At 46.4% G+C, this 12159-nt stretch overlaps 1 protein-coding gene across 14 annotated transcripts in view; it reads right to left on the reverse strand.

The window, feature by feature from the left end:
* Positions 1–12159, reverse strand: part of TENM4 (teneurin transmembrane protein 4) — a 636641-nt gene that overhangs the window by 209393 nt on the left and 415089 nt on the right. For 13 of the 14 annotated variants that reach the window (XM_083435951.1, XM_083435958.1, XM_083435956.1 and 10 more), the window contains 3 exons: positions 11161–11413; positions 2554–2652; positions 70–305 (listed from right to left, as the gene is read on the reverse strand). In XM_083435951.1, the coding sequence (XP_083292077.1) occupies positions 70–305; positions 2554–2652; positions 11161–11413 (588 nt within the window). The remainder of the gene's footprint in view (positions 1–69; positions 306–2553; positions 2653–11160; positions 11414–12159) is intronic. The other variant, XM_083435959.1, reaches the window with a different exon arrangement.

The raw sequence follows: 12159 nt of genomic DNA on the forward strand, positions 1-12159 counted from the left end.
GAAAGCAGGAACAACAACACTGAGGGTCGAAGGAGAAAGAAAGTCCCCAGAAAGGAAGGGAAAGCTTACCAATAAAATAAGCCAGCAGTATCACCAGCGTGACCGAGATGATGATAGCACTCAAGGCAGCGCATTTCCACGTACAGTACTTATAGGGTTTCTTCAGGTTAAAGGCCGGCCTAGAAAATGTACTTCTGGGAAGAGGTCGAGGGGGAGGAGAGTACACAGTGCTGGACGTCAAGGGGTATCCTGGAGACGTTGTACAAAAGAGGGGAGAGGTGCCTCCCGGCTTGAACAGGAAGTGCCTGTGGGGAGAGAAAGAGAGGGGTGATTGAGGCGCAAGGAGGATTTTAAACTTAGCAGCACTTGGCTAAACACATACACACACAAACAGTGCCATGCATAGAGGACAAAGGCTTTGTAAAAACAGGAATGAAGAAGAAGAAAGAAAGAAAGATGAAATGCATCCACTGAAATTAAAAAACGTAAGCCTGTTAAAGAACACTGAAGCTACTCATTCATGTCTCCATCAGAAAGCCAAATTACATTGGTTGTATACAGCAGTGACAGGTGTCCAATGTGCAGAACTCAGGGAGACCAAGAGAAGTGGGACCAAGAGTTAATGGCACACAGATCCAGGTCCAGTGAGGTCCAGCGCCGAGGACCTTCTGGCGGTTCCCTTGCTGCGAGAAGCCAAGTTACAGGGAACCAGGCAGAGGGCCTTCTCGGTAGTGGCGCCCTCCCACACCTCCCATCAGTGGGCTTACACCACTGAGATAGCCAGTCAACATGGGTGAGGTTAGGGCTGTCTGATGCCAAGTCCCCCCTGCAAGTGCCTCATCCTGTGCTCCATTCACACGACTTTCTGGTCACCACCATGATTTGCTTGCTGAACCTCTTCCTAAGGCACCTTGGTTGGCCAACCCTGAATATTCTAGATCAGCCTTTCTCAACACTGGGTCCCCAGATGTTCTTGAACCACAACTCGTATGAACCAACCAGGACCATGCAATCATCATCTGAGGTCCTTCTTTGTGTGCCTTCTCCATGAGAGGTCCAGAGGGTGGCAACATGAGAACGGGGCCTTTTCTGCAGTGGCTCCCCGTCTGTGGAATGCTCTCCCCAGGGAAGCTTGCTTGGCGCTTTCATTATACACCTTTAGGTGAAAGTGTTCCTTTACAACCAGTCCTTGGGCTGATTAAACAATCTATGTCCTTTTAAATGTGTTTGTGGGAGGGGAGTTATTCATTTCCTTTGTTGGTTTTTATGTTATGCATGTTCTTGCCCTTGTTTTTATTACGTATTTTGTGTTCTCATTTGGTGCACAGCCCTGTGATCTTCGGATGAAGGGCGGTATTCAAATTCAATCATCATCATCAACAATTCCCATCATCCTTGACCACTGGCCATGTTGGCTAGGAAAGATGGGAGTTGTAGTCCAACAACACCTAGGGACCCAAGGTTGAGAAACCTGCTCTAAGATGGATCACTGGTATGTGGTCCAAAATGACAAGCTTTGTTTACATCATTGACATTCTCCCGTTCTTCTGTGAAGGCCCAGATGGCATACATAAGGTTTTCATAGGCAGCTCACCTATCCATGTACTGACCAACCCTAGACTTGCTTTTGGGGGAGTTCCCTCCAGGACCGCAGCCCTGAGACCAGGGGTTAAAACTATCCTACTCAATTGCACTGATCAGTATTTTTCTTTTTTGAAAAAGAACAAGCTGCATTCCACTTGCAGAATGACTTCTCCTCAGGCAATGGAACTTACAGGCCTTCCCCCTGCATGCCCACCCTTCAAATATTCTCTGGATCTACCCATCCTACCCCCAAACAAATTTGGAAAGGGGTGCAGGAGTGTGGAAGAAGAGGAGACGGAGCAAAATTTGTTTGCATGAGTGGAAGTTGTTCCACAAGTGCAAAGACTTTGTTGGATGCGGTCCCACTGGCTCTTACTGAGACACAACCACCAACCCTTGAGGTAAACAAAATGTTGCCAGTTCCACGATTCCCTGAAATACATGCCAACTTCTCCAATCAAAATGGTGGACACGTGGGAAAAAATGCCGCCAAAGCAAACAACCGCTGTTGTCAAATGGACACAAAGACACTCCCCCACCCCCAAAAAAGTTCAGACGTGAAACCTGGAAAACATCGGATTAGGACATTTAAACCATCTCAAACGAAGCACGAAGCAAAACACAGTGACATGTCTTAGAAGACCTGCTATCCCGCTACAGCTGCCTCTGTGTTAGTGAAATGGCTTTCAAGGTGTCAGGAAGAAGCCAATGAGATGCTATGGATTGGCATATTAACGAGGCTGCCATTAATATGTGCAGGACGATTTGCGTTCCCTTCTGATTGCGACTTTTTTGGGGGCGGGGGAAGGAGGTGGGGGGAAGAGAGGAAAATAGGGTGGGGGGGATAGATTACGTGAGACAAGAAAGTGAGAGGAGAAATAATAATATGACAGATTAATTTGTCATGCAAAGGACCGGGGAATGGTTGCAATATTAAGAGAGCAAAGACCACATGAAGCGTCAACGTACCCATCATTGAAAGCACCGTCATGTCGGGAGGAGGTGAGAATGTCCATCTCAATGAGGTTGTCCTGCAAAGTCTCTAGGAATGTCTGCTTTGCTATGTTTCTACATACATATGGAAACATGAATGAAGCCAAGTGAGACATGCATCTATGAAGTGTGACCTCATAAACCCACAAATGGTTATAAGTGCAGCTGTGCATGGGATTAGAATGATGGGCCACTCATTGATATGTATAGCATGTTACAACATATACATATATAGCATTTGTGAATGTTCACTTCCATATATACACATATCTACTCTATGTATGCGCACACACAAGAATATATACGTGTGTGTATTGCCACGGATATCTTAACGTTTGCTGAATGTTCGCATTCACGTCTCAAGGCCGGCGACCCGGCACAAACTTTGGGAACGTGTGAAAATTCCTTTTGTCGGTGAATGGCAACCATCACACTCGGGTGATAGGAACACTCAGCCGCGTTATCCTCTGTTGAGTTTTCAGACATTTGCAGAATTCATCTGGGATTGCCAACGGTCACAGGAAAATGACGACATTCATCAGATTTCAGACATCCAATGCTATAGGTAGCTGTATCTACACACACACATATACACACAGATCTGTGAGCACAAAACATAGCTTGGTGCCTATGTTCACATTTCATGGCTCTGCTGCCAGCGCAGCTGTCCAAACCCATCGTGCATGAATCTATCTAATCCACTGGACGTCTTAATTTCGCGCAGCAAGCGTCCCTAGTAATGAGTCTGGCTCTGTGGGTGCTCCGGCAAGAAGACAGACTACGCCAGTCAGTCAATAATCTTTCGAGAGAAACCCTATTCTTGCCGATCCGCAGATAAGAATTCAATCAGACTGAACCTCATTCTCTTTCTTCTTTTGGGTTACATTTCACGTTGCCGCTGCAAGGATAGTTGTTAACGCCTAAGACAAGCCCCCTGCCCCCCCCCGCCAAATATCCTTACCTTGTATTGCTGGAACTCATAGTTCAAGAAACATTCAAGAGTTACAATTCTGTGTCTCGTTTTTTCACTCCGAATGCATACAGCCTGAGACACATCAGTACCAATTCATTTTATCCAGGAAAACAGGCAGACAACATAATTATGCCCTGTACACATCCCCTGAATAAGCACCCTTGAACTCACGTCAACCTCTGGTTTGGTTAAAATTCAAAAGCTGAATCAGACACTGGAGCCAATTGAAAACAAGTCAATAAAGGTCACTCCCGGCGAGGTCAGGAGCTCTTGAGTCAACCCTTATTTCATCCAATAATAAGCGACCATGTAAACAGGGTGATCATACCTTGATATGCAAATGAGGATGGAGCGGAGGAGATTCCTGACAGCAGTGGTTTACTATGAATGCCCTAACATTAGAGGACAGCCTTCCTATCTTGAAATAAGCTGCCTGGATGGCTAGGGAAACCCAGCCAGATGGGCAGGGTATAAATAATAAATTATTTTTCATAGAATCATAGAATCATAGAATCATAGAGTTGGAAGAGACCACAAGGGTCATCGAGTCCAACCCCCTGCCAAGCAGGAAACACCATCAGAGCACTCCTGACATATGGTTGTCAAGCCTCTGCTTAAAGACCTCCAAAGAAGGAGACTCCACCACACTCCTTGGCAGCAAATTCCACTGTCGAACAGCTCTTACTGTCAGGAAGTTCTTCCTAATGTTTAGGTGGAATCTTCTTTCTTGTAGTTTGTATCCATTGCTCCGTGTCCGCTTCTCTGGAGCAGCAGAAAACAACCTTTCTCCCTCCTCTATGTGACATCCTTTTATATATTTGAACATATATTTTTGTTACTATATGAAAGTTTCTGTGATGCTACTGGACTTTCAGCCTTGTAGGCTCTTCCTTTCCAGCATTACCAAAACCTACTGGCTTGGATTTACATCTTAAAAAGCAGAGACATCACCTTGCCAACAAAGGTCCATCTAGTTAAAGCTATGGTTTTCCCAGTAGTGATGTAAGGAAGTGGGAGCTGGACCATAAAGAAGGCTGATTGCCGAAGAATGGATGCTTCTGAATTATGGTGCTGGAGGAGACTCTTGAGAGTCCCATGGACTGCAAGAAGATCAAACCTCTCCATTCTTAAGGAAATCAACCCTGAGTGCTCACTGGAAGGACAGATCCAGATGCCGAGGCTCCAAGACTTTGGCCACCTCATGAGAAGAGAAGACTCCCTGGAAAAGACCCTGATGTTGGGAAAGATGGAGGGCACAAGGAGAAGGGGACGACAGAGGACGAGATGGTTGGACAGTGCTCTCAAAGCTACCAGCATGAGTTTGACCAAGCTGTGGGAGGCAGTGGAAGACAGGAGTGCCTGGCATGCTCTGGTCCAGGGGGTCACGAAGAGTCAGACACGACTAAACAACTATACAACAAATAAATTCAATAAATAAAATAAATTCTTGGGGCTTATGGGAAGGCCACAGGTGCCCCATCCCTTTCACAGAACATTGCGTTTTCAGGTGTTATGCAATGAGGGCTGGAACCAAACTTAATTTGCTGCCTTGCATATTGCGGGACCCCAGGCCCCATCACTCCTGGCTACTGGCCATGGGGGCAGGAAGTGATGGCATTAGGGAGCCAGTGTGGTGTAGTGGTTAAGAGCGGTAGTCTCGTAATCTGGGGAACCGGGTTCGCGTCTCCGTTCCTCCACATGCAGCTTCTGGGTGACCTTGGGCTAGTCACGCTTCTTTGAAGTCTCTCAGCCCCACTCACCTCACAGAGTGTTTGTTGTGGGGGAGGAAGGGAAAGGAGAATGTTAGCCGCTTTGAGACTCCTTAAAGGGAGTGAAAGGCGGGATATCAAATCCAAACTCCTCCTCCTCCTCCTCCTCTTCTTCTTCTTCTTCTTCTAGCAACATCTGAAGAGTCTCAGGTTCCCCACTTTTGCTCTATAAAGTGCTCTCATTTTCGGGGTGGGAATCCCACTTTCCCCTGGCAGAGGTGAGGGGCAATGGTTTCTTTTCATTCCCCCCACTCTCGCCAGCCTTTACTAGGAAGGCGAGTCTTTGGCCGCTTCCTGATCCCAAGAAGAGAAACACAATTCATGTTTATAGCTTTGAGGTGTAGAGGATCGAGCTGCGTGAGCCGAAACGCCGGTTCGGAAACCGTTAAAAACCAAGCACGGCGTATTCAGAAGTTGTATGCCAAGAAGAAGGCGGTAAAATAAAAAAGAGTGCTTTTGATGGATGCACCATCAAGAAGGGTAGCAGCGAGGATATAAATATGAATTTATCAGTAGTTAAAAGCCTCTGTGTAAAAATGGGTTTCTACAATGGAACTGTACGTTTCAGCGGGAGATTGCCAATATAACACTAGGCAGGATGTTGGGTTGTATAATGTTTAATGCAAGCGTCAATAACAGAATAGAAGAAGGAAGGGGCTTAGCGGAGGCAGCCCTCTGAGCCAAGATGAGGGGGGGGGGGAATCAAATAGGAAGGAGAGAAGAAAGCTGCAGAGAACGATGGCTTTATTTTTGAAATTCGGACATGTTCCTAAGTCTTTTGGGGGGTGATATTCTTTGTATTCATGCCTTTTAAAAGGCCTTGAAGGAGCAAGCAGCTAGACTTCATAAGGAACAATGCTGAAACAGGGACCCAACTCAGCTCGCTCCAGTCTTCCACGTAACATGGAAGAACGGTGTGATGTCATTACTCAGAATGCAGGAAGCGCCTGGCTGTTCAAGCCAATGGCCCACCTAGTCCAGAATCTTTGTCTCACAGTGGCCAACCTGGGAAGTCTGCAAGCAGGAACCGGGTGCCATTGTAGCACCCTCCCCACTTGCGATTGTCCCCAAGTGATAGATAGATCTCTGAACATAGCCATTGTAGCTAGTAGCTATGATGATGATGATGATGATAATTAATAATAATAATAATAATAATAATAATAATAATAATAATTTATTTATACCCCACCCATCTGGTTGGGTTTCCCCAGCTACTCTGGGTGGCTTCCAACAGAACACTAAAATACAATACCCTATTAAACATTAAAAGCTTCCCTAAACAGGGCTGCCTTATGATCAGCCTTATCTTCCATGAATCTGTCTAGTCTTTCAAATCCCTCCAAGTTGGTGGCCATCATTACTGATTGTGGGAGTGGCTTTAACTCTGCGATGTGTGTATTTTCTTCCCCTGCCTTGGATCTTCCAACATTCGGTTTCACTGGATTTCCCGTGTTCCGGTAATGAGAGGGAGAGAAACCCTTTGTCAACTTTATTCGCGCCTCACAAAATGTTATACACCTCCATCAAGTCCCTTCATGCTACAAGATATAGCTGAGAAGAAAGGGAAATGGGACACAAGGCAACTGAACACTGCAGGCCACCCCCAAGTCCTGCCCCATTTCTGCCTCTTTCCTATACTGCATGTGTGGTTCAAGTTTGAAAAGTGTTGCATGTGTGCCTTTGAACAAAGGTAAGAACGCTCTACAGGAGGGAGGGTCTTAATCACCTTCCCTGTTCCTGAGAGGCATCCCACAGGTCAAATCCACAAAACAGTGCAGTCACTGAACACCTAGCGGCAGCCAGACTGATGAGTTGCTGCATTTTGCAACCCTCACCATGTCTTCAGAGGAGTAAGGTGACCTGGAAACTACAACTACAGTGGTACCTCTGGTTGCAAACGGGATCCGTTCCAGAGGCCCATTTGCAACCTGAAAAGAGTGCAACCTGAAGCGCCGTATCTGCGCAGGTGCGTGGCGCGATTTGGTGCTTGTGTGCATGCGCAAAGCATGATTTAGCGCTTCTGTGCATGCGTGAGCAGCGAAACCCGGAAGTAACCCTTTCCGGTACTTCCGGGTCGCCATGGGATGCAACCTGAAAAGACGTAACCTGAAGCGTCCGTAACATGAGGTATGACTGTAATCCAGAATGCAGCAGCTAGACTGGTGACTGGGAGCGGCCGCCAAGACCACATAACACCGGTCTTGAAAGACCTACATCAGCTCCCAGTATGTTTCCGAGCACAATTCAAAGGGTTGGTGCTAACCTTTAAAGCACTAAACAGCCTCTGCCCAGTATACCTGAAGGAGTGTCTCCACCCCCATCGTTCTGCCTGGACACTGAGATCCAGCTCTGAGGGCCTTCTGGCAGTTCCCTCACTGCGAGAAGCAAAGTTACAGGAAACCAGGTAGAGGGCCTTCTCGGTAGTGGCTTCCACCCCATGGAATGCCCTCCCATCAGATGTCCAAGGAATAAGCAACTATCTGACGTTTAGAAGACATCTGAAGGAAGCCCTGTTTAGGGAAGTTTTTTAATGGCTGGTGTTTTAATGTATTTTTAATCTCCTGTTGGAAGCTGCCCAGGGTGCCTGGGAGACCCAGCCAGATGGGTGGGGTATATATTATTATATATGCCCGTTGTGACAGAGACTGGTAATCCAAGAAATGTGAGATGCCCGACAGTAGTTTGGTCAGGCAGCAGTTTCAGCACCACGGACAGTTCCAAGGAAACAATTTGCTTCAAGGAAAGGCTGGAACTAATTTCCTGCTGAATTGATCCAAAGTCCCTGGCATCTCCAGTTGAGAAGATCAGGTAGCGTAAGAGCATTCTGCCTGTGAGGAGCCTGAAAGCAGGACTGAGCAAAAAATGCACTGCTACCAGCTATTCCCAGCAACTAGTATTCAGGGCCGAACTCCAACAATGGAGGCAAAGCACAGCCAATGTGGTTAGTATCCATGTCTAGCCTTGTCCCCCTATGCATTGGTCTAATCCTCTTTTAAAGCCATCCAAGCCGGTGGCCAAGACTGCTTCTTGTGGCAGAGAGTTCCACAGTTTACCTATCAGCTTCACGAAGAAGCAATTTCTTTTGTCTGTCTCAGCACTCAGCTCCATTTGGTATAGATGGGTTTTTAGTGTTCTAGCATAAGAAAGGCCCCAGTCTAAGATCTTGGAAAGCTACTGCTGGTCCGAGCAGACAATCCTGGATTAGATGGTCAAATAGCCCGATCTGATAGATGGCAGTATTGCAATGCTCAGTGGCAAAATGGTGGTGGGGGTGGGCAGGATAGAAGTCAGAAGCCCTTAAGTCAACACACCAGGGCCCCCAAATTAGATCCGATTAGATGTGCACATAGACTTTGGGTACATTTGCAGCAGTTTCTGACAACCTGTGGTTGACAACACTTTAAAAAGTGATGGGAGTTTCTCAGGAGCAATAAAGACTCACCTGTAACATGCAATTATCCAAAGACAGAAGGCAAGGAAAGAGATGTGGAGAAGGAACTCAGGGAGGTGGAGGGAGAGACTAATGGGGAAGGATGCTAATTGATTGATGTGGTGCTTTGTAGGGTTCCAGACTTGCCGGAGCAATATTTTAGGCAGCGGAAAATGCATCCGATGACATCTCCCCCATTATGTCTTAACAAGATCAAGTTCTCCTGCGCGGTAGACTACAATTATACTCGCTGCAATCGGCACAGCTAGGAGGCTAAATCTTTTCAATATATTGACTGATTCCAGTTTCTTAAATAGGATATTGATTTATTCCGCTTCGGGGGGACAAAGCTATACAAAAGAACTCACGAACACGTAAGCCCATTTTGAATTTATGTTTCTCATTCCCGTTTTAAATGGGGGAAATAGCCTTACAAGCTACGGTTAATGCCGATGATATTTCCAAACTGTGGAAGACGACTGCGAGGCAATTTCCTCTTTCTCTTCGTCCAAGTGAAAATGCATCAGGAATAAGCTATGAAGATACTACTACTACTAAAAAAAAGGAAACGAAAGCTAAACTAAGTCCCCACTGAAAGTAAGGAAGAGCCATAACTCAATAGCGGACGATGTGCTCTGCATGAAAAGGTCCCAGGAAAAACCTACACTGGCTCCCAGTACGTTTCCGAGCACAATTCATAGTGTTGTTGCTGACCTTGAAAGCCCTAAATGGCCTCGGTCCTGTATACCTGAAGGAGCATCTGCACCCCCATTATTCAGCTTGGACACTGAGTTCCAGCTACGAGGGCCTTCTGGTGGTTCCCTCACTGAGAGAAGTGAGGTTACAGGGAACCAGGCAGAGGGCCTTCTTGGTAGTGGCACCCGCCCTGTGGAACGCCCTCCCACTAGATGTCAAAGAGAACAACAACTACCAGACTTTTAGAAGACATCTGAAGGCAGCCCTGTTTAGGGAAGCTTTTAATGTTTGATGTATTACAGTATTTTAATATTCTGTTGGAAGCTGCCCAGAGTAAATGGGGTATAAATATATTATTATTATTATTATTATTATTATTATTATTATTATTATTGCAGTCATACCTCATGTTACGTTTGCTTCATGATACATTCTTTCAGGTTGCGTCCTGCGGCAACCCAGAAGTACCGGAAAGGGTTACTTCCAGGTTTTGTCGCTCGTGCATGCGCAGACACGTAAAATGACATCACGCGCATGCGCAGAAGCAGCGAATTGCAACCCGTGGGTGTGCAGATGCGCCGCTGCGGGTTGCGTTCTGCTCATGTTGTGAATGGGCCTCCGGAACGGATCCCCTTTGCAACCAGAGGCACCACTGTATTATTATACTAGAGAAGCTGGAAAATTGCTGCCAATGTGAACAAACAATGCTGCACTATTCTATTGACTGATTGATTCTAAACAGTTATACTCTGCTCCAGTGCTATTTTTCTAGAAAAAAAGAGGTGCTGGAACTCACTACGAATGCCTCGATAGCAAAGCTTCCCAGGACACCTTCCTGCAGAGCAGAGGAGCAACTCGGCGCTCAGTAGAGCAAGCCAAACAAAAATGAAGACAATCCGTCACTGGTGAGAAGCTGGGAGGGAGCAGGCAGATCGCTCTGCCTTCTCACCCCCTTCTCTCAACAAGAGGGAAAGCAGCAGATGGGGGAAATGTTTGCATTCGGCACCCTGGCAAAAACGAAATTCTGCACTAAGGAAAATGCAAATGTTATGCTCGGAACGTGCCATGCAAAGGAAATCCATCTGCAAATATTGATCTGTTTAGTATAAATTGTATTCATTGCCGCTGATTCACACCTGAGAGAGGCCCTGCCGGCCCTGGGCTAAGCAGAAAAGGAGTCAAACTTAGGGCAATGTTGATTCAAAAGTTCGGCTTCAGAAGGGCAGAGAAACAGGCCTCATACTGTCAGGACAGCTGGAGGCATTGCTATAAAATACTGTATTTTTTGCTCTATAAGACTCACTTTTTCCCTCCTAAAAAGTAAGGGGAAATGTATGTGTGTCTTATGGAGCGAATGCAGGCTGTGCAGCTATCCCAGAAGCCAGAACAGCAAGAGGGATTGCTGCTTTCACTGCGCAGCGATCCCTCTTGTTGTTCTGGCTTCTGAGATTCAGAATATTTTTTTTCTTGTTTTCCTCCTCCAAAAACTAGGTGCGTCTTATGGTCTGGTGCGACTTATAGAGCGAAAAATACGGTGTATCCATGGATAGAGATAATGAACATACATGCGCAAAGCCCCAATCCCCATTCATTTCTCTGGTGCATCACCTGGTGCCCTAGACATAACCACCAGCCTTTTCTCTACATTCATGAGGACTAGATGCCTGGCACAAACAGAGCATCTTACACCACTCCAGCTGAACAGGACTTACCTGGTCTCAAGGGGGATGTTACTGTTCAGCAGCCAGTTGTCCTGAGCATGGGTGGACTCTTGTGTCCCAGCTTGCTGCTCTCCAGAAAGGGAGTGGTCCGTCGGAGCAGGGCTAGGATTGCTTCGCGGGGTGAAGTTCCCTCGATTGAGAGAGTTGATGGAGGCCGCGTGATGTTGGTTTGGCGTGTGAGCGTGGGAAAGTGGAGGCGGGGGAGTTCGGAGCCTGGAGTGGTTCTGAAGACTCGGCGGATGATCTACGGGGAAAACAAAAACACCCCACTGGTGAGTTTAGAGAGCCACTTACTTTCAGACATCTCTATCCTACTTTTCTTCCATCGTGGTATCTAATGCGTCAGGCACCTGGTTCTCTGGTGGTCCCCCTACAGGTGAGGCAAGACCTTTCCAGCCACTCCTTTTGGTAAAAGTGTATGCAAGCTCAATTTCATAGAATCATAGAATCATAGAGTTGGAAGAGACCACAAGGGCCATCGAGTCCAACCCCCTGCCAAGCAGGAAACACCATCAGAGCACTCCTGACATATGGTTGTCAAGCCTCTGCTTAAAGACCTCCAAAGAAGGAGACTCCACCACACTCCTTGGCAGCAAATTCCACTGTCGAACAGCTCTTACTGTCAGGAAGTTCTTCCTAATGTTTAGGTGGAATCTTCTTTCTTGTAGTTTGGATCCATTGCTCCGTGTCCGCTTCTCTGGAGCAGCAGAAAACAACCTTTCTCCCTCCTCTATGTGACATCCTTTTATATATTTGCATTTTTAAATAAAACACATGCATTCCCACTATCATCTTATACCCTATATTCCAGCAGTCAATAGTCCCCCAGGAGGTTTTTGTAGCTCCTTGAGGCAATTTGCCAGTTTAATTTCAGAGTATTTGCACCCGAAACAACTTGGGGGTCTTAAAAAAAAATTTTTTTTTTACCGTATTGGCCCGAATATAAGCCACACTTTTTTTTTCAAGTTCCGATAGTGAAAAGTTAAAGTG

Source organism: Podarcis tiliguerta (assembly GCF_965153285.1).
Source record: "Podarcis tiliguerta genome assembly, chromosome: 4".
Classification (NCBI taxonomy): domain Eukaryota; kingdom Metazoa; phylum Chordata; class Lepidosauria; order Squamata; family Lacertidae; genus Podarcis; species Podarcis tiliguerta.